Genomic DNA, 22806 nt, shown 5'->3' with positions numbered 1-22806 from the left:
AGACATTTTGAAGTCAATGAGGGATAGTTAATTTGTGTGTGTTTTGGCAGGGGAGGGAGCTAATACTTGTCATTCCTTTTCAAGAATTTGAAGCATCTCAGATCACGTATGAGACGTTTATATTTTTTCAAAACACTTTAATTGGGATGGTAAAATAAATGTGATGCCTGCCAATCATGTAGGTAAGAATACTTCAATTTTTAATTTTTTTTAAGTTTTTTTTTTTTAGTTGTAGATGGACACAATATTTTTGTTTTATTTATTTATTTTTTTATGTGATGCTGAGGATGGAACCCAGTGCCTCACACTGTGCGAGGCAAGTGCTCAACCACTGAGCTACAACCTTAGCCCAGAATACTTCTATTAAAAAAAAATGTTTTAAAAGAAATGGAAGGCTGAGGACGGTGGCGCATGCCTATAATCCCAGTGGCTTGGGAGGCTAAGACAGGAGGATCGCCAGTTCAAAGCCAGCCTCAGCAAAAGTGAGGTGCTAAGCAACTCAGTGAGACTCTGTCTCTAAATAAAATACAAAATAGGGCTGGGGATATGGCTCAATGGTCAGGTGCCTCTGAGTTCAATCCCTGGTACACTCTCACCACCACCACCCCCCAAAGAAATAGAAATAATTTAATAACTTGCCCTAAATAAGCAGATGGTGCTGTCTGACATCATTTCTCTTAAATGACTTGCTATTGCTAAGAACTCATTTATAAGAAGTAGTTTCTCACACAGCTTTGTATTTGTTTAGCAAGATACTTTTGATTTCAAGGAATACAGACTTACTACCGTTTGTGTTAAGTAATGGGGTGGGATAATTCTAAGAATATATAAGGGAATAAGAATCTCTGTTATGGAACCAGACCTCAGCAGAACCTAGGAAAGCTGCCTTCCCAGGACTTAGGACTGACAGACTGCAGTGGCCAAAGGCCTTGTGGAGACTAACTGGGTAACTGTTCTCAGTTCAAGGCACAATTTTAAGAGCAGGAGTTTTGATTTTTACCTCTTGAATTTCTATCACTTCTATCATTCAGCTGCTCTTTGTTTAGGTGGTTTAGAGTCTGCTTCCTTTGCATCTTGGTATATTCTGGTTTCTCATTCTATCCACCTGAGTCTCAATGCTGTTGAAATCCTGTCAGTCACTATTACAAGTGATTGTTCCTGTCTCATTACTTCTCCTTCCTCCCAACATCAGCTTACTCGCAGCCCCTCAGCTATTGAATGGCCTCCCTTTATCTACACTAAGTACTCAGCACATGCAACAGGTATAAGAGTAGTAGGCTCCTTGATAACATAATTCAAATGAATAGGTGAAGAACATTGTTAGGGAGTTGGGGGGGGGGCATTTTACATTTTCTCTCTCTCCTTTTTTATTTCTTTCTTTGTTGGTACTAGGGATTGAACCTGGAGCACTTTATCACTGAGATACATCCCCAGCTCTCCCCCTCTTTTAAAAATATTTTTAGTTGTATATGGACACAATACCTTCATTTTATCTATTTATTTTTATGTGGTGCTGAAGATCGAACCCAGTGCCCTATATGTGCTGAGCAAGCCTTGCACCACTGAGCCACAACCCCAGCCCCTTCCCATCCCTTTTTGTTTTGAGACAATGTCTTGCTAAGTTGCTGAGACTGGCCTTGAGCTTTCAATGCCTCAGTCTCCTGAGTTGCTGAGATTACAGGCATGAGCCCCTGTGTCCAACTACATTCTCTTTTAATGAACTTTTAAAAGTGCTAGTAAGATAAGATAGAATTGAAAGGTGACTAGAAGAGAAAAGATAATTTTGAAAATTTTAAGAGGCCTATTTATCTCTTAGGGTTAAAAACAATTTACTGTAACAGTAATAAGAGATTCTTTGTTTACAGAGGCATTGAATAATTATGTACATTTAAACATAAGAGTTCAGACCATTGCATTGCAAAATTCTCTCACTTTAGGCTGCCCCACTGAAGCAGCTATACTGTCAGGAGTGAAGGTAATAATTCAAATCCTAAGGAGTAAAGCAATCATTTTGTTGACCATATCACACTCAGGAGGCAAAATTAATGTTTCAGATAGGATCTGAAGACTTCTTTTATATGGCCTTCAGATCTTACTCTTAAGGCAAACCATCTTTTCTATGTTTGTTTTTTAAATCCTTCACTTTCTTATTGCTGCTTATCTTTGTTCTCTTTTATCTTCTTTTGTTTCCTTTCCCTTTCTCTTCTTTTCACTACTGAGGACTGAACCCAGGGTCTTTACACATGCTAGGTAAGCATTTTACCAGCAAGAGGCATCCCTAGCCCTTTTTATTTTATTTTCAGACAGGGTCTCACTAAGTTGCCCAGGTTGACTTCAAACGTGTGATCCTCCTGTCTCAGCCTCCTGCATAGCTGTGGTTACAGGTGTGTGTCACCACATTTGGCCTGATCTTTTACCTTTTTCTTGCTCAGAGTATAAAATTAACCAGGAAAGAATTCTCCATTCTTTGTTTCTTTGCTTTCTTTTTTAAAAATATGAAATAGAGGTTCTAACGTTCATTCTGTAAAATCTTCCCTAGATCAAAATTATGACCCCCATTTTTTTTTTCATTCTAAGTTTTCAACTAAAAGTTAGGCTGAAATATAAGCAGGAAAGCAGCATAAGATCCAGAAGCTTCCCTTTTTGGTGCAAGGATGTCCAAAAGTCATCCATTAAAGAGGCTTTCATTCCCCCAGCACTTGGGAAGTGATCGGTATCCCCAGATGCATTTAATAGTACTTTCACTCATTAGAGAACAACTGCTTCTCAGACTCTGAAGTCTTTCTGTGTGGAAACAAAACAAGACATCAAGAGTGCTACCTAAGTGTGAGGAATAATTTCTCCTTAATTTTATAAATGGTACTTTTTTCCCGCTTGGGCCATAAGTCAATAAACTTAAAGTAAGTTCTGTTTCCAGGATTACAACAATTTATAAGCATTGAGGTAGACTCTATGCTATGGATGAATTTATATGGTGGGTCTGAATGTCAGGAGCAGAGGAGCCACGTTTGGAACTCTAGTTGTGGGCTTCTGTTCTTCAATGGTGATTACTGAAGCACAAGTTGTAGATAAGATCAGATATGGAAAAGAGTCTGAAACAGAGAAGAAAAACGACACATAAGGATAACCAAAAGAGAGGACAACTTGGAATTCCATGAAGGTGGGTTGCTGAAACTGGTGAGGGGTTAGGTAGGGTTGGGTAGAACCAGGAAGCAGTTGTGGTGGGGTCAGAAGCCAGATTCCAATGGTCTGAAACTAGAATGAGAGGTGAAGATGTGCGGACCTCCGTTGCCCAGTAGTCTTCTAAGAACTCTGGCACTGAAGGAGAGAAGAGCTAAAATAGCTTAAGAAGCAAGGAAAATATTCTTCCCCCATTTAAAGGATACAGAAGACTCAGTTTACTGGGGAAAAAAAAGCCATTGCATCTTATTTCTAAAAGGAAGATATATTAATGTATTATTTTTATAGTTAAAAAAGAAAGTTATGAAGTATGCAAGAAAAATGGAAAGCAAGCAAGCAAAACGGTACAGAAGTTGAATCAGGGAGAGTTGGATGATGGTGGGGGTGGGAAGAATTATAAGAATATTCATTTAAAATCAAGGATACCAGTAACAACAAGAGCCATGAATGCTGGGTCCTTCTTGTGGATTGAGGTTGGGTAAGGGAAATGTGGTGGAGGAGGGGGAGGGTTGTAGTGTTGGCAGTAATGATGTGACCTCACAGAACCGAAGAATGGGAGACTAAAGAGAGTTTGTACCTATGAAAGGGGAATAATAGGATGGGATGAATGATAGTATGGTGTGAGGATTGCTTGGGAAATGCTTGTAACAATGTCTGGAACATACTAAGCACTCAAATCATGCTATCTAGTACTATTGTTTTATGAATTAGAGTGCAGAATAGGTAGAAGAATGGGAAGTTCAGACAGGAAGACACAGTGAGGTCAGCCACTTCAGTGGATGTGCAGATTTTTCTTGAAGTGCAACTAAGTCTGGGGTTTTAGATGAAGTAATAATATTGCTCAGGAAAGGGGCTTAGCTCCTGCTAAATGTATCTTAAGAAGGTGGACATTTTCTGAAGGTAAGTAGATGACACTGATCTTCATAATTTCTCAAACTGAAGTGTCTTCTTTGCTTCTTGAAAAAAAACTACAAGGGAGGTGTTACCTTTCCCCTTTTAACAGTTGAACAATAGATGTAGATGGAGGTTGCTGGGCTAGCAGGCAGTAGAATTGTCTTTTGAATGGGTAGTTTTTACTGAAAGCCCATGCTTTGTCCACTACTTGGTTCTATAAATGGCAGAGGTAGTGTGTAGGTGATTGAACGAGAGGGAATGGATCTCAGGGATATGTTGTTTTGTACTTAAGAGGAACAAGGAAGAGGCAGATGTCTCTTGGTATAGGAAGACAGAAGAATCAACCACTGGAGTTTGAAGGGAAGTTGTGTCGTCAGGGGAAAGTAATTCTAAAACACATTTTAATACCATCTTGGGTTTTATTAAATAAATGCTTACCCAAGAAAACATTTAGTCATTTCCAAACTCTCTTAGGTCATGAGGCTATAATTTGTATGTACCTTACAAATGAATTGTTGTTGTTGTTAAAATAGAGATAGGTAGATAGGTAGATATAGATGGATGGTGGATGGATGGACAGATGGATAGATGGGTAGATACAGATTGATACAGATGGATGGATAAGTAGGTAGACAGAGATGGATGGAGAGCTAGATAAGGCACTGTGGTTAAATGTTTCTCTTTTCTGGGTTCCTGTAATCCACTTTCTGGTTCATTCTTTATGCAGATGATTTTCAGGTAAGAATGGGAGTGTTTCCTCATTGTTTCTGGTTCTGGGTCATGTAGAAGTAAGCCACAGTGACTGATGGGAGTAACACTCATGCGTGCTGCAAGGGAAAGGAGGGTGAGAACTACTGGTGCATGGTGAAGCCAGGTCAGTAAGTACTGCTGAGCTCTCACAGTCTGCTTTCAATACAGGAAATTGTGGAGAGAACATACTGAATCTTGGCCATGGTTTCTTCGGTGGGGGAATTTATAATGTAAAGACAGTAAGCTGGCCTAATTTAGGCATCAAGACAGTCCTTAGAAAATATAGCAAGAGACCTTGGAAATTAGATGAGAGCAGAAAAAAACTCAGAGGGGCCAGACCGTGAGCTGTGATTTCAACAGAGTAAACAGAGGGAGGGATGAGTGTGGTTTGGCTGATGGAAAAACAGAGGCTGTTTCCTGGCAAAGCTCAGAGCCAGAGAAGAGTGAGTTCATGGACAGCCCAAACATAAATAGTAGCTGGGATAGAGGTAAAGGGATAGAGGAGTTAGAGTGAAGTGCTTTGCAAGCCTCTTTCAGAAATTTGCATTTGATGTGGGAATTTTAGGAAGTAAAATCATATGGTCAAAGAGGCCATAAAAAGTTATTTTGAAAGCAGGGTACACAATAATTTGGCATAAATAATGACTGGTCAAAGGGAAAAACAAAAGAGAGTCTTAGCTGCTCTAGATCAAGGAATCTAATGGATAAAAGATATGGAGAAAAAGAGTCAGGACCATAAAGATGCTGCTAATTTAGAAATAGTGTGTTTTTACTGTCAAGTATAGAGATTAGCTGAACATGCTCTGCTTATTCAGAGCTGCACTTAGAGTTGTAGCATTTTCTTATGAATTCACTGTCACCTTTGTACTATCCAGACTAGTCCCATATCTCAACTTTTTAAATGGCTTCTTCTGTTTGTTTTCTTCTTTCTGATGAGGAATTCAGGAGAAAAGGTAAAATGGGTAGATAAAGCAGTTATTGAAAGGAAAACTCAAAACCAGCTTTGTAGTCACTTCCTATATGTTTGTACCAACAAGAGTCAACTTGCCCCAGTTGTCTGAAATCCTGAGAGTCAACCTCACAAGACTTTATGCACTGATATCAGCTAAAATGCTTTAATTGTGGAAGTTTTCAAACATATGCCAAAGTAGAGAGAATAACTTCAATGCTTATCAACATTTGCCTGTTTTTATTTACTAATAGAAATTGTTTGAATGTTGTGTGATAGAATAAAACAATATAATTTTTCAATTGCCAGAGTTTGTATATCTACTGTAAAAGATCTGTCAGACACCAAAAACCTACATTATGATTAAAAAAAAAGGGGGTGCAAACAGGTATAGAAACTATGGGAAAGCAATTTCTACTTAGTGATTTACAATATTTTGTAGCCTGATATATTTAATGATGTTCATGGCAAATAACTTACATATATTCTAAGACATCCTAAATGAGCTTTTAAAATAGAACATATTTTTAAATCACTTAAGAAATCTTGAATTGTGGAACCCTGAGATGATATTCTTTAATACTTAGAAACTTTGGCTAATAAAATGAAAATTTAAATTTATCACTGAATGAACAGATATCTTCCAATAATAAGCTTGCTTTACTTGTATGAAATAATAACATCTATTTGAATAGGACTTGCCTACATTTTGAAGATATTGTTCATTTATTTGTGTATTCACAAACCAATATTTGTACCAGACCTAATGTGTACCAGATCCTGAGTTAGAGGTTTGGACTATATCATTGGTTGAGAATGTTAATAATTCCATAAGATGATTTTCAAGGTGAGATCAATGTTTATTTTCCCTTCTAACAAGGGAAAGAAATAAATGAAATCCACAGATAATCCCTAAGTTTCCATTTAGTCAACTTATAGCCAGTAAATAAATTGACCAATTTATTTCATTTTTTCTTGTTGTTTAATTATCACATTGGTGAAATGGCTACAAAAAAAGGTGCATAAAGAAGAGGAGGATCTACAAGGAGACTGATTGGTTCCTGAACAATTATGAATTATCAGATACTAATAGTTGTTGCTCCACATGTGAATCATTCACATCTTTTTCTCTAAGTAGGTCAGCTTACGTGTTAAGAGATTGCTTTTGATTCACTTTGTAATTTCTTACCAATTTTAAGGTCTGCAATAATCATTTCAAATGTATCTTTTTACCTGATTATCTGGATCTGTGCAAAAATTACTTTTCTAATCTGAAGCCCTAGGAAGACTGAAAACTGGTACACTAGGTCCTGTGAAAGGATGGAAGTCTGTAAGACTCATATTGGAATTGATGCTTTGTTTCCAACTAGTACTAATTGCTGATCTTTTGAGTGTGCTTGTGTGTGTGTGTGTGTCGGCGGGGCGGGGGGGGGGGAGTTATGTATGCAACTGACAACTTTTAAAGCAAGAACTGTAGTGAAGTCAGATTTATATTCATCTCTCTTTAGTCTTTCTCATTATAAAAATGCACTGTATATATAAAACACAACAGGTGTTGTGTGATGTGGTTATAGGGAGAAGGCCAGGGAGGGAAACAAACAGCTCAGCGTACTCCCTTGTGATGGATGACTATGCGAGATTAGGGGAAAGTTTCTTATTCTGCCTCCTGGAGACTGTGCCCACTACTGTCAGATCTCCTTGGAAAAATTAAGTGTGTGACTCATTTACTTGTAACCACTTAGTGCTCTGTGTTCTTAGGAAGGTTAAAAATGAGTGTCTGACAAAATTTATTTCCATAGCTTAAGTTATGAATGAAAAAGACGTGTGTGTGCCTTTGATTCAGCGTGTTTATGCACCTGAATGCCACACTTCATAGATTCTACGACTCACCTTTTTCACTTTTCAGTGTCTTTGAAACTGGGGTATGTCTTATAATTTATGATGTCTTATAATTGCTGTCATTTTACTTTTTCAACATTAGCATCTCTCTAACTTCAGGCATTGTACAATTAGTAGCATCTCAGATCATGTGATGCACAGTTAATATCTAAATATTTGTAGGACACTGAATGAAGAGAAATGAGTAGGACAATTCTCTTTTACCCAAGAAATAAAGTCAGAAGATATATTTTGACAGTAACAATTGAGGTCAAAAAAACTACTTTGTCACAGAATCTCTTCTTAGTCATGTACGTGACATGTAAAATGGAACATTTACTACTATTCCTTTTATTATCCCAAGTGATCCAAAGATTAGGATGCAAATTCACTATGCTTAATGCAATTTGCAAAATATATTCTTTACCAACTTAACTACAGTTTAATTTAGGTGTAACTCAGGTATTCGTGTTTTATTTTTATTTTTTTTTTTGTACCAGAGATTGAACCCAGGGGTGCTTAACCACTGATCCACATCCCCAGCCCTTTTTTTAATTTTTAATTTTGAGACAGATTCTCGCTAAGTTGCTTAGGGCTCCACGAAGTTCCTGAGGTGGCTTTGAACTTTCGATCCTCCTGCCTCAGCCTCCCAAACCACTAGGGTTATAGTCATGCATATTCATAGTTTTGAAAAAGAGGGTGAAAACAGTAATTTTTACCTTCTGTTTGTATGTGTAAGAAAGCTAGCTTCCTTTACCATTCATGCATTCAACAAAACCTGCCATATGCAGGACTATAGGTTAAGTAAATCATTAGGGATTTGTAAACTGTTTAAGCAATCTCATGAGATTTTTCAGGCTCACTTTTATGGTAATGTAGAATACAGAAAAAAGCACATTACAATACACAGAAGTCAGATTCTAGTACTGGAGTAGAACTGATGGATAGTTTCAGATGTCAAGACTGTTTAACAATGAACTTTCTTACAGATATGGCTAAATATGGATAGAGGTAATGGATTTATTATTAGTTGAGGTGCCCAAGGAGAAACAGTAGCACTCATTGAATTATTGAAATATTTAGCAAATGCTTATTAAATGCCAGGTGCAGGGACTAACCCTCAATAATTCTTTCCCACCCTGAAATTCTGTATTTCTGGGCTTCACCATCTGTGTCAAGTAGCCTAATCTACCTGAGGCTATCTTCCTTTTCAAAAAAAGTAGGAGTAAAAGGTTCATGCCCTGCCTCCTTTCCTGAGATTTTGCATAATAAAGCAAGCAATTGTACCAGGAATGGAACCTGGGGCTGCTTAACCACTGAACCACACCTCTAGCCCTTTATTTATTTATTTAACTATTTATTTATTTATTATTTTTTTATTTGTAGATGGAGATAATACCTTTATTTTATTTATTTATTTTTATGTGGTGCTGAGGAGTGAACCCAGTATTTCACAGATGCTAGCTAGGCAAGCATTATACCACTGAACTACAATCCCAGCCACCCACAGCCTTTTTTATTTTTTATTTTGAGCATCGCTTTGAACTTGTGATCCTCCTACCTCAGCCTCCAGAACTGCTGAGATTATAGGTATGTGTCACCATGTCCAGTTTATAAATGGTTAACATTTTTGTATATTTACTATGCCTATATTTGTGGTATATATAAAATAGGTCTGTAAAATGTAGATGTCTTCAGAAGTTATATATTTCTTCCTTGTAGCACTTTCTCTAACAGAAAGATCTAACAGGATTTTAACAATAATTCTCTGGTTGAAACATAATTATATTTGTCACTAGATCCAATGTTCGATTGGGAGGAAGGGTGGTTCTAGAGAGTATCTTTCATATGCTGTCAGCATCCTGGGAGTGCTCTTTACAGTTTGGAATTAGGAATTGCTGATGTCATGATCAGTCATATTGCCATGACAACATCAGAATTTCCTCATTTGCCTTCTCTTCGCCTGGGGAGTATCAATTTGCCACAGGTCTGTCGTCAGTTGGCCGCATGTGTTAAGTGTATTAGATAACCCAGAACTACTCATTCTTAGGAACTCGGAGGATGGGAAAGTTTTGTAAGCTCCATACGCATCCTGTTTCAGAACTCTACCCTAGATATCCTCATGTTGGAAAATTTGCCTTCATACATATTCAACTGAATGAAAACATACTTGTAATTGTATATGTTCTTGTTTGAACTTTGTAATTTAGTGGAGAATGAAAAGCTTTTCAGCGGTCTTATTTACATAAAGGATGTCATTAATTGTTCTAGAATCCTCCTCTTCAGGTGAAATAGACCTAGTTTAATAGTGATCTTATCAACTGAAGAGAAAAGAAATCGTTCTTTTAAAACATTTTTTTCCCTATGTTCTGAATGCTTTAAAACTTAACCTGTGTTACAGACCCTCTCCCCCTTTGGAATGTCTGATAATAACCCTTTCCCATCCTTAGCTTACAAGAGGGTTTTGTTTGTCCCAGGTACAGTTTGCTGTATACTATCAAAGTTGTCTTTCCTACAGTTGATTTTTTCACTCATGGAAAGGGGGCGGTCATTCCGGATTTCAATTAATTTTGTTTTCCATGATATAAAGATATGGGCTCTAGTTTTTCATAAATTCTGCTGATGTTCTGAGTACTGACTCTTCCCAGATCCTGTAGCAAGAGGTGGGAACAGGACCAATTTTCCCAGCATGCCAGTTACTTCCTCACCTCTGTTCTAACCCTTTGCCCATAGTTTGCTGACATAAATAAGAGATTATGTTGCTTTCAGCTCTTTAGGTAAACTAATTGCAGAGATTATCTAGTAATAGCTTTCTTTCATAACTTGTGAGTTTTATTATAATTTATGAAAACTTCCTTGAACTATCTTTAGATATCCTGAAAAATAGACCCTTAATTTTTATAGACTTGCTTGTAGGCATGTCTCCACAATCGAAGAATATAGAGGATTGAGGCAAACGTCTAGGTAAGTGAAAGAAGCAGCACTCCACAATATAGGAAAAAATGAGCTTCTTTTTGCCCTGGTTCTCCAATTGACTTAATTGCTCTGGAGACTTTACTCTATAGGTACAAATTCATTACAGTTAAAAAAAAAATCTCAAACTCACAATCCATTTTGACTTTTGTTAGATTTTTTTTTGTGTGTTTTGAAAACAATAAACAGCTATATACTAGTTTTTACAGAAAAGGTAAGAAATTTTTTTTATTATACTACTCATGTTAAAAATTCAAGTGAGCTTTGAACTTTTAACTGTTCTATCTCCAATGCTTTTCCTGTGTAAATTATTTGTTTTGAAATTGAAGTATGTTTGGCCATAGATAGAGGTGTCCTAAATGTGATTAAGGTTTCAGTTGCCTATAAGCATCTATGAATCCCATACTGAAACTAATCTCTAATATGGCCTCCCATATTTTTTGAGGGCAACTATGTGCCAGTTCAAGATTCAGGAAATACCTTTCACTTAAACTCCAACCCAGCTTCTAGAATATAGTTCTCTCTGCCTTTCTCTCAACTCCATGCTACCAACTATCCCATAGAATAAATTTGGTTGCAATTTATACCTCAGCAACCACTACTTTAGGAGATCTAGTTGCTAGGTTTGGAGCTAAAATATATAGCTTTACATTCAGCATATATCTGAATAGTGGAAAGTTTGCTTTTATTGTCATCTGAATAGAAATTCAGTACACATATGGTCCCAAACTTACAATGGGATTATGTCCTAATAAACTCAATGTAACTTAAAAATATCATAAGCGAAAAAGGCATGTTCGCTGATACTACCCTGCCCAGGATCTTGAAAGTGTTAAAGTGTAGCGTGGACTTCATCCATAGCTCATAGCAATGATAACCATAATTAGTGTAACTGGAGGCAGGGGACTTTGGAGTCAGAGAGACCTGAGTTCAAACCCCAGCTCTACTATGTATCAGATTTGGGGCCACTTACTTAAAACCTCTGAGCCCCAGTTTCTCTTTAGTAAAATTGTCTGTGTGTGTGTGTTTAGTGTGTATGTGTATGTTTAGTGCCTAGAATATAGACATTAGCCAGTAAATGACAGCTATTATTATTTAATAGTCCACTCAGAGAAGCAGCAGTAGGACAAAATTTGTTTCTTCTATTTGTATATCAGGATACATTTAAGAATCATCAGAATATGGCTTCTGGTGAGACTCATCAGAATGTGGCTTTATTTATGTTGATCTATATACTTTCTAGAATTGTAGGTATACTTTTATTTTATTGTAGTGCTTTCATATTTATATTTATATGTGTCTAGGGAGCTGTTAAGTCTGGAATAAGAATCACAGATTCTTTAAAAAGCAAAATAGTTAATAAGAGAAAATATTGTTGCTACTTTAGAAATACTGTGCATTTTTCAACTCTGTTTTGTACTAGGAGAAAGTAGAAATTTAAATTTGCTGACTCTATGTTTCCTCCCCTCCTTCCCTCCATCTATCTCTTCCTCCTTTTTTTTTTTTTTTTTTTTTGGTACCAGGGATTGAACTCAGGGACACTCAACCACTGAACCACATCCCCAGCCCTATTTTGTATTTTATTTAGAGACAGGGTCTCTCTGAGTTGCTTAGCACCTTGCTGTTGCGGAGACTGGCTTTGAACTCTATTGGTGCATGGCAACTTGGGTGCTGTCTGGGTGCAAGTACTCACCCAGGAATTGTAGCATTATTTATACAGCTTTTTAAAGATGTACAATTACAGAGTTTGAGAGGACTCAGGACAGAAGCTAGGTCTAGATTTTAACCCCAGTTTGCGATAGGTTAATCAGCCTTACCTAACTTTTCCCCCTGACCTGCATGTTAAGCCTGATAACCCTTCCAACCCCATAGGGCTGTTGTGAAAGTGAAATGAGATGTGAGAAATTTCAAAAGAAAAAGTCTCATTTTAGAATTGTTTCTGTGGGACAGATGCCTTCTACTTTCAGATTCCCAAATTCCAGTTGTACAAGGTCTTTTAAGTCACAGAAGGCATCATTACCTGTAAGTATCATCTCCCTCCTAGATTACAGGCTTCTGCACGTAGTGGTTGCTCCATCCCTATTATCCTTGTTTGTATGCTCCTCCTGCCTTAGAGTATGACCTCTGATACTGCTCATGGTCTTCCCATTCATACAGAAGTGACTCTGTTGCAATACATACTTTCTTTAAAGGATAATGAACAACAATAATTAAAAAAAAAATTGCCTTCAATGCACCTAGGCTCTTGAAACAGAACCTTTGCCAGACATTTTTTTTTTAACATTTTAAAGCTAAGTGTGTAGGATGCACAGCCTTAGAAAGTATATTCATTCAGTCATTCAACAGTCATTGAAAGTGACCTCCCCTTAACTAAATTTGCTTTATTTTTTTTTACTTGCCATCAATTCCCACTATATCCTTGCTCCTGTTCTTTGATGTTCAGCCAGACTTATAAGCATCAGATATTTACACAGCATACCCACTTAACTCTACAAACTCCCACCATAAAACTTAGAAAAACAGTCAAAACAGCTGCCATTTACTGAGTTTGGCACTTTTTTTTTTTTTTTCTGTACTATCTTTAAGGCAATTGTTGTAAAGACAGTCTTGACTGGAGAGAGGTCAACTAACTTGCCCAAAACTATGCAGTTAGTAAGTGAAAGCTGAAATGTGGAGTCAGATCTCTTTGGCTCTGTCTTAACTTTGTTCCTTGGATTCCTGTAAGTTCTCTGAGGTGGGTGGGGTTTGAGTATACACATGTGTTTTAAGGGCTGTTGCAAGTCTGAAGAGCTGAAGCAGCCCTGGGGACTGCAGCTCCCTCCATCCTCTTGCAGCCAAGTGCCCTACTCCCTGCTTGCTGCCAGTCAGCTTCCTGTTTACTCATAGTTTCTGCTTCCTCATAACCTTGGCTTGCATATGGTTTTGGCTTGTTGTGGCCTCGGCTCTACCCTGGCACTCTTGCAGTTTCTGCCCCTTTACTAACTGGTTCAGCTCTTGCACTTTACTGAATCAAATTCCCAAGGGTGAGAACTGGTTTGGCCCTGCTCATTTTTTCAATCCCAGTCAGGTCATAGGTCACTGGCCAGTCTGTGGATTGGCTGCCATGGGGTCAGATTCCCACAGCTCTACCTACCAGCTAAAGTAGGGGGAGGATGTTGTATGACAGTCCCACCAGCAAAGTCTCAGTCTCTTTTCAAAGTGGATGTACATCTCCAGGACAGGTTCCAAAGCCCTTATTCATACCAGGATAATTTGCGATCTCTCTGCATGGTTTCCTTACTTTCTCTGTCTTAAAATATATGAATTTCAAAGGTCAGTGAACCTTTCCAAATGAACCAAGCCAGGATCCATCCCTGTAATTACTCCAACAACCGAGCACTTTTAAATATCTGTAATTGATAATACACGTTATACACATGGTTTTGTATCGTGATTTCCCTTGAATTGGATTCTTTGGACTTGAGGGATTTTATTACCTTGTATATTTTTGAGTGTGGACTATCAGTCTTTTCCCTCTCTTTATAATACTTTACTTAGTTGATAGTATAGACCTATTTAAGTTTGGAACTTCTGAACCTTGGTAAACAAAGTTTCTAAACTATATATGCCTTATGTCCTTTCTGTTTATGCCTCTCAACATACTACATGTTGTTGATTTTTAGATATCCTTTTTAGTCTTAAAGACAGAGTTCTTTCAATGTTCTTTTAGTATTAGTATATTTTACTGTTTTTTTTTTTTAGTATTCTCATTTTATTATCACTTGAAAATTATGCCTGTAATACTACTACAGGTTATCCAATCAAGCATCAGCATTCTGGAACAGCATGCCATCCAAAGTATCACGACCCTAGAGTAAGTAGAATGGCTTAAAAAAAAAAAAAATCTATGCTGTTCTTCTGTGGTTTAGATTGTGGTTTCCTAAGAGTCCATTCATGACAACTGAGATTGTCCATGGACTTTTTCCCCTAGGTAACTGGTCTAAAAGGTGGGGCATTGAACAGTAAGTTTTCTGGAAAAAGCACCTAACACTTGAACAATTCTAACTAAAACCTTCCATTTCATACCTGTGCTTGATAACTATGATGAGGGTCCTAGTGAAAGGAGACAACAAAATGACAGTGAAAACAATTTTAAATGTGTGGAGTTGCAGAAAATAGTCCTGGCATATGTAGTAACTCACATCTGAATATTATGCGCTGTTTAATATTTAATCACTTTAAGGGACACATATTTTACTTCAGGTTTTTTTTTTTTAGCAAGTTCTTATTTGTGCATTGTATACCCAAAATATGTTCCTTCGCTGCTTCTTTTACATGAAAAGAATTAGGATATATATATATATATATATATATATATATATATATATATATATATATATATATATTGTGTATATGGTTGGTTGTTTTTCACAAATGAGATTTGCTAATTCTGGTGAGTTGTGTAGGCCAATGTTGGGATTATTTGGAAGTGTGGAAGCAACCTACTAAGTCACCAGAAGGATATTTGGAATGGGTATGTTCCAATTTCTTGTTGCCAGAAAAACCCTCGAATGGGCACAGGTTTGCTAGAAACTTGATGTCCATTTAGGACACTTTGTTTTCCCTGTGATAAACAGAAGTTGAGTTCCTTCACTTCTTAAACAAGTTAGGATTTTTCATTATCATAGCAGATGGGCCTTTCCAGGAAGGTGTTAGAGTCTGCAAGCCAAGGAAGAGCTGTGTAACATTTACCACGGTGATAATACTTTATAATACTCAGCATGGAGCAGGTCAGCTTGAAAGATGGCAAGCCTGTCCCGGTGGCCTAACCAGAGATGGCATGCTCTGTTTGACCAGTTGCTGCAGAGGCTTTCTGCACTGCATGGGTTTGGCGCTTGATGCATCTAAAGAAAGGTGGTCCAGAAAAGGAACAGCTGGAGGAGCAGCTTTAGATCACTTCAACGGGAAAACAAAGGAAATTATGTCTTCCCTTTGTTCCTTTCTTGGGAGTTTTGTGTCCCTTGAAAAGAACACATTTGTGTAGCATCTAATGATCAAACCAAGGAAGTGTTGCAATATTCAAGTTTTTAGAAGAAGTCTTACCAAGGGATGACTTTAAATGATTTTCATTGTCTTTTTTTTTAATATATATATATTTTCCTCTTGAAGGAAAGCTTGTCAACTAAGGCATAGGAATAAAGTACAAAACTTCAGCGTGTGTATTTGGGTGATGGGTTAGGGAGTGAAGACCTGTTTCCACCGCTAAAATTTTAGCGTGTGAAATGGGGGAAGGAAGATTTGCAGGGATTTGATGCAAAAGCTGATTTGTTCTTCCAAGTAGGAGTAATTATCGCACCTTTTCGGGGGTGGGAATAGTACGAAAGGTGGAAGAAAAGGGAAAAAAAATCTGGGGGCCAGTTCACTTCCTACCCAGGTGCCAGAGTGATCCCTGAAGCGATGCCCTTAAAAGGGGCTTCGAGCTGAGGTGCAAAGCTGCCGCGGGTGCTTAGGGAAGAGAACCGAGGGGGAAACACGGAGCAAGGGGGGTTGCCTACTCCAAGGAATGTGCGGCATGCGGGCTGCCAGACCCAACCATTGCACCAGAGCGGGGGCGCCGGCGGCTCCCCGGGCCGCGCAGCCCAGGCCCCGGCCCGGAGACCCGGAGGGAGAGCGCGGGGACCTGCGGGCCGGCGGGGCAGCGGGCGCCGCGCCCAGCAGGAGGGCGGGGAGGCGCGGGTGGGCCTGGGCGCGGCGCGAGGCGGTGCGCGGCCGCCTCCCCGCCCCCGGCCGGCGCGCTCTCGGGGCGGTGGTTGAGGCCGTGGTAGGTGGGGACGCGGCGGCGCTGCTCCTCCGCTGCCGCCGGGAGAGTCCGCGGCGCCGCCAGCTCCGCGCGCCAACTCCAGTCCATGGCACGCAGGGCGGCGGCCCCAGGAGCTGCTCGAGTCTCGCCGTCCGCCGGCTCCGCGCCGCACTTTTAGGCGAGTGCGGAGGTCGAGGGCGAAGTCAGCCCGGAGCTGCAGCCCCCGCCGGCCGCCGCCGCGCGGCGAGAGGGAGTTCCCAGAGCGGCCGGGCCCGCCGGCCCCCTCCCTGCGCCCTCCCCCTCACGGCGAGGCTGCCCCGCGCCCGCCGCCCGCTCCCGCCGCGATGATCTTCCCGAGCAGCAGCGGCAATCCCGGGGGCAACAGCAACTGCAGGACGCCCTATCGCAAGCAGGTGAGGCGACGGCGGGGATGCCGCGCGGAGGCCGGCGAGCCCCGCTTTACAAAGGGCGGCAGCGCTTGGCCGGGCGCTGCTGCTCCTCCTCGGAGGGACCCGGCTGGGCGGTGACCTTGTTTCCGAAAGAGGCGGCCGACAGGGACGGCTCGGGCTGGTGACCTTAGTAGGGGAGATGCCCTCGCCCCCGCCGACCAGGGCCCGGTGGGACGTAGGGGAAGGGGAAAAGGAAAGGGCGGAGAGGTGGCGAGAGCAGAAGCGCGCCGGGCCGGGGGCTTCGCCCAACCCTGCAACAAGTTTGGGGTTTTCCTTGAAACCTTTGTGTGCAGAGGAGTACTAGAATAAGTCGTAACGTTGGTTTGCAATCTTCACTTGGAACCTCAAAGAACCTGTCTGATTCGTAGGAAACCCGGAAGACGTGTGTGTGTGTGTGTGTGTGTGTGTGTGTGTGTGTGTGTGTGTTCGCGCGCGCCCCCCTTCTTATTTAAAAAAAGAGAGAGAAAAAGAAACAGGAACTTCTACTGTCACTTTCTCAAGGTTTTCAGTTTTCAGAAGCACAGGGAAATCCTGTGACAACCTAGTTGCAGAGATACTGGGATAAGCCTGAGTCATACACATGCCTTTTCCTATTTTAATACCGTTTCATACATTTTTTAACAGATTGAACTCTAAAGGCACTTCAGTGGTTAGATCAAAATCCCCTGCCAGGAAAAGGAGTGGAGCTGGGAGCTTATAGTTGCAGCCTTTTGTTTTGTTTTTCACCTTTTTTTTTTTTTAAAAAAAGGTTACCGATTCCATGTTGTGATAAATCTCACAGAGCCTTTCAACAGCAGCAATAATAAAACCTAGCTTTAAATTATGTAAAAAATGTGCAGATGTGTTTAGAAAAGGTTAAACTGATTTAGAGGTCAGTGGCAAAATGCTTGTTGAGAAAACAAAAACAGGATTGCATGTATTTTTTTCTTCAAAATAAATCTCGTGTCTACATCCCTCTCCACTGAGACAAATCAATTAAGTTATCATCCCAATAGTGACACCAGCAAACTGTGTCCTTTGGTGCAGACTGTGGTTCTATTAAGATCATGACTGATGACAGTGATGCTTTGCACCTTCCTATAGACATTCACAGGATGATGTTTGGTTCTTGTTCTCAAAGTAATTTTCAAAAAGTATGTGCTAGCATAAGCATATCTGCAAGCATTTGGGGAATGTCAAAAAGTCATGTTTTCTAGTCTTTGGGTTTTTTACATGTTAACTTTCCCTTAAAAAGACAGTAAACTCACAGTGTGGTCTGTGTGCCCTACTTTTTTTGCAAGTCAAAAGAACTTACCAGGGTTAAGAAGTTCCTTTTCATTAAAAATAAAATCTGCATTGGTGACTTGACCAAAGTATATGCCACGATTGTCAGGATTTGTAAACAGGCATCTCTAAACTCACTTCATGTGACTTCATTTAAAATAAGTACCCTCAGATGCAGCAACTAAGATCAACTTGGTAAGTGAAGCCAATTTACAATAAATATTCTCCTAACTCCTCCTCTCTCACCCACCTCACTCTACCTGAAAAGATGGCTAATTATGTTAGGGCCTTGTGTATTCATTTATTTGTTGTCAAAACCCGGCGGGGTGTTAGCTCTGAAATGGGAAAAGGCTCTGAGGGCGAGGCCTTTTGCTGTGAGGGGCTGGAGGTTTTGTGTGTGAAGGGGGGACAGCCTGCTGGCTGGAGCACGCTGATAAGATGCTCTCTTTTCACAAGGCTGTCCTTAGATTCAAAGACTAAAAGGGCTGACTGAATCAGAAAAACAAACAGACTTTCTTTTTTCTATAGGCAAAGAAAGAAATGAATGTGTAGGCATTATACAGACACAAGACCCAGGGTACCAGTGGTATTTGAGTCAAAGGTTTCTTTTGTTAGTATTTAGCCATTCACTGGAAAAGCACACTTCCAGCTCAGGGACCTGGTTACCATGAGTGACTTCATGATCTCATCCTGGCTTAGCCTAAATGGGAAGTCTAATTAATGCTTTTTGTAAGATTTTGTGATGTTAAGCTTGCACCTTGCAGTTCACTTAGTCTCTTCATTTTGATGAAAGAATTGGCAATTTTTAGGTATATAAAGTGGTTTGATTTTAACCTAGAAATGCAAAGTCAGTCATTAGAGCTGATTTCTAATAATTTGCTTGAAGTAAAAAATTGAACTGCATGTAAGAAATACTTAAAAATCACCTTTAGAGAAAAATGGGTCCAAATCCCTTTTATTTTACAAATATAATAGTAGAGGCTGTCAACCATTGAGAACCTTACTACCTGCTTGTTGCCATTCTAAATGCTTTCTGTGTAGTAACTGATTTCGTCATCTGGAAAGTCCTATGAGGCAGGTAATATTAGTATTCCCATTTTGCAGTTAACACTGAAGCGTGGAATACATAACTTGCCCAGAGCATATACAACCCAAAGTGCAGAGCCAGAATTTGAAACCTGGTCATCAGGCCCTTAAATCCACCACACTACAACTGCCTGCTCATGTATACATCTCAGTAAAAACTCATGCCAAATTTCTCTGTATTGTTACCTATAACCCTTCTAGTCTCAGGAGTCCAGGTTAGGGATTTCTCCCACTCTTTGAAGGGTGAGAGGTTTCAGGTTTTGAGATGGGAGGTGAAGGATACAGAGAATATATGATCTGGATAGATGGTCATGTTTAGAAGAAGCATTGAGGTCAAAATATTGCTTTAGTTCATGGTTGTACAGTTCTTAAACCTTTTTACATTTGACATATATAGGAGTCATCCAGTTTCAGTCATAGCAGAGGTGGGTGGTGCTCATCCCCCTCCTGCCCCCACATGGTGTAGTTAGGGCACCAGGAAGTACTCATCTCCAGAGTCATCTGGGATGGACAGGATTTTCCTGCATCACAGGCCTGTGAGCACTTTAGACATACACCTGCTCAGCTCAGGTCAAAGGAAGATGCTTTTGAGTGGAGTGATAACCCAGTGTCAGTATCTAGATGAAGTTTGTTGGTTCAGGTTTCAGTGGAGAAATGTGTTCATCCTGTTACTATTGACTATGACATTGAGATATGTGATGTTCGTTCAGTAGAAACAGCTTAACTATATGAAAATAGCACCCAGCCCTCAACCAAACTAAAAACCATTTACCAGGACTTTTGTAGTTGTGAAAATGTTTTAGTGTTTTGAAAGGGGGGGAAATCTTTATACTTAAAAGCATTTAAATATAGAAAATGGATATTTCCATTTTTCCTTTATGTTAGTTGTCTTCAATTCTGTCATTAACTGTTTCTTTGTTTCCTTACTTCTGTCTTGGAACTTCGTTCTTCAGATACTTGACTCAGTGAAGTCATACAGTTTGACTTTTGTAAATTGCGGCATGCAGCAAAGCCTTTTTTTTTTTTGCTAAACAGTATGAGTCCTAGTGGTTTACAGTGAGACTTTTGGAGGTAGCACAGTGAATGTAAAAATTCTTGTGTTTGTGTGTGTGTGTGTGTGCGCATGTGTATGTATATCTTTACAAATGGTCTTGCTTTCTAATAGTTATACTTAGTAAATGTTTCTAACTTTTGATGAGTGAAGTACTTATCTCCCTAGTTTAAGTACATTTACATACTTTGCTGCTTTCTTGAGGATTAACTGGGTGTAGCTGCACGTGAGGAATTCAACAGTGATTCAGTGTCTGGCCTTGCTTAGAGGATGACATACAAAGCTGTTGATTAATCCTCTTCAAGCAGTTTCTGTTCGAAGCAGTTTGTGTTTAGTAGATTGGATTTTGTTAAAGTTTGAAGATTAAAGTTGAGCATAGAAAATATTTGAATGAACAATCCCAATTTGTTTCTTTTTACACAAAGGTAAACATATTCAAGCCACAGAGATTGGAGGTTTAGGGGGAGTAGCCAGAAATTAAATTGGTATATGTAAGTAGGTCTTCTTATTCATCACGCTCTTTCTGTGTTTGGGATTCAAGGTGACTAGCTTTTAAGCATCTATCCATGCCCTTTTGGAAAGTATAGAATTCTTCCTCTGTGACTGCATACTTTTTCTGCTGGGCACGCCTTTTGGCATCTCACTGCATTTTCCATAGTTCACTTCAAACACATTACTAGTTTTTGTTTTTTTCTTCTTTTTTTAGAGATTATTGTCAAGTGTGCACACCAAATATTGGGAATTTTTTTATTCTTGAGCACTTTCTTGGTTGGTTGGGGGGTGGGGATCTGAATTCTCCCAGATTCTGGAATAAATTTCTAAAGCACTCAGCCAATAAACTATTTTTTTTTTTTTTTTAGTATATAAGTGTGAAATCCCCTCTCAACCTCGGTTATGTTTAAATCTCATGACATCCTTGTAAAGTAGAGAAGGGTCTGGAAATTAAATGGGCAGTGAAATTAAGTGGCCTCATTGGTGAAAGTCAGGTGTCTGGGGGTCAAGGACTGTGGCTCCTACCCAGAAGAAGAGAAATAAGCTGTCAGGAACAGCCATAGCCAATACACTTCCCTTTATTGGCCTCCCAAAACATTCGGCCCACGGGTTGGCCCAGGCTTCAGCTTTGGGAATGATAACACTACAATTTATTAGTGGTGTTGTTTGTTTCATAGGGTTGTCAGAAAACACACTGGACACTGAGTAAAATTTGAATCTCAAGTACACACACACACACACACACTTTTTTTTTTTTAGTGTAAGTATACCAAATATTTTGTCATGCTGAGTATTTTTATTTGCTGAATCCAGTAGCACTTTCTCAGAGAACCTAATTCACTTTTTAGAACTAATCATAAAATAGCCTATCAAATCTGCCATTCTAACTTTTTCCACTTAAAATTTTGCTTCTTAGCATATTCCTTAAGCCCTGATGATAATGCAGATTTCACTGTTTCTTAAGGCATTTTGGTCAATCTAACTGGAAGACCCTGGCTTAAGTAATGGCTGTACCCTTTGCCTGCTTTTCCACTTAGCTTCCCTAAGCCCCAGTTTCTGCTAAGTAAATATAATAGTGCATACTTCACAGGGTTGTTGTTGTTAATCCTTCTAAGGTGTTATTATTATTAATGTCCCCATAGAGCAAACAACAGCAGGTGGTCCTAGGAGACTCTGTGTGGTCCTGGGAGACCTTGAAGCAGTCTCCTAAGAATGGGCCATGTTTACAACCTCCAAGAAGAGACTGTGTTTAGAATGTGGGCTGCCTCCAAGGGGGTAAGTACCTGGAGGTTGAGAGTAAAGTTCTCAAGTGCATTTTAAGAAAATAACCAAAAGAACGTGGAAAAGTGGGTCCCCCACTTTTGAACAGTTATTCATGGAGTATGCTCTTGTTGCACATTTTGCCTTCTCTTTGGAGAAGGAAAGCTCTTCAACTCTTTTTTCCTTTTTTTTTAAATGAAAATATATAAATGCAAAAGGTAAAAAAAGCATTAATCACTCCTAGCTTGAAAAATGTTACCTTTTAAATTTCCTTGAAAATGGACAGATTTAACTATTGGTACTATGCATTATTGTTTCCAGAATTCCTTTCTTTGTCTTGTTTGTTTAATTTTTAAAGATGTCATCTTTGCATTACTCAGAAATAAACTCTTTCTTTCTTTTTAATTCTTGGACATCTGTAGGTGTTTGCTAGGTGTTTGTTTTTAAACTTGCATTTGTACAGAATGCTTTGTTTAACACATTCTAAAAGCCTTGTAAACTTTAAAATAGGATGGATGTACTGTAGAGAGGTAAGAAAGCTTTTCCTGGAATCTAGAATTAGGATAAGGTAAAAACAATTAAATGGGGAAACTGAATTCTGGATCAAATTAATGAAGCAGTAATATGCAGAGTAGTATCCTAGTAAGTAAAAAATCTGTGTCACCTCCACTTTATTAATTTAAACAGAGTATATTTCAGAACAGTAAAGTATAAATTGAGTAAGATTATTTGGGGTTTGTTAATTATGTATACAAAATAGGTTCAAAAATGTAACTTTAAAAAAAGTGTACATTAGCCAAAT

General features: G+C 39.2%; 1 protein-coding gene across 7 annotated transcripts in view; it reads left to right on the top strand.

Annotated features, from left to right (window-relative positions):
• Rbms1 (RNA binding motif single stranded interacting protein 1) overlaps positions 1 to 22806 on the top strand; it is a 207649-nt gene that overhangs the window by 63681 nt on the left and 121162 nt on the right. The window contains exon 1 of one of the 7 annotated variants that reach the window (XM_046462257.2): positions 16438 to 16816. The exons of 5 other annotated variants lie outside the window; for them this stretch is intronic. In XM_046462257.2, the coding sequence (XP_046318213.1) occupies positions 16748 to 16816 (69 nt within the window). In that variant the 5' untranslated portion in view covers positions 16438 to 16747. Of the gene's footprint in view, positions 1 to 16437; positions 16817 to 22806 lie in introns of those variants that run through there. One more of the 7 variants, XM_046462254.2, reaches the window with a different exon arrangement.

This window comes from Marmota monax, unplaced genomic scaffold (genome assembly GCF_021218885.2).
Source record: "Marmota monax isolate L192 unplaced genomic scaffold, Marmota_monax_Labrador192_F-V1.1 WCK01_AAM20220418_F8-fsc00129, whole genome shotgun sequence".
Lineage (NCBI taxonomy): Eukaryota > Metazoa > Chordata > Mammalia > Rodentia > Sciuridae > Marmota > Marmota monax.
The sequence above is the reverse complement of the archived record's forward strand: the minus strand, read 5'-3'. Positions and strand labels throughout refer to the sequence as shown.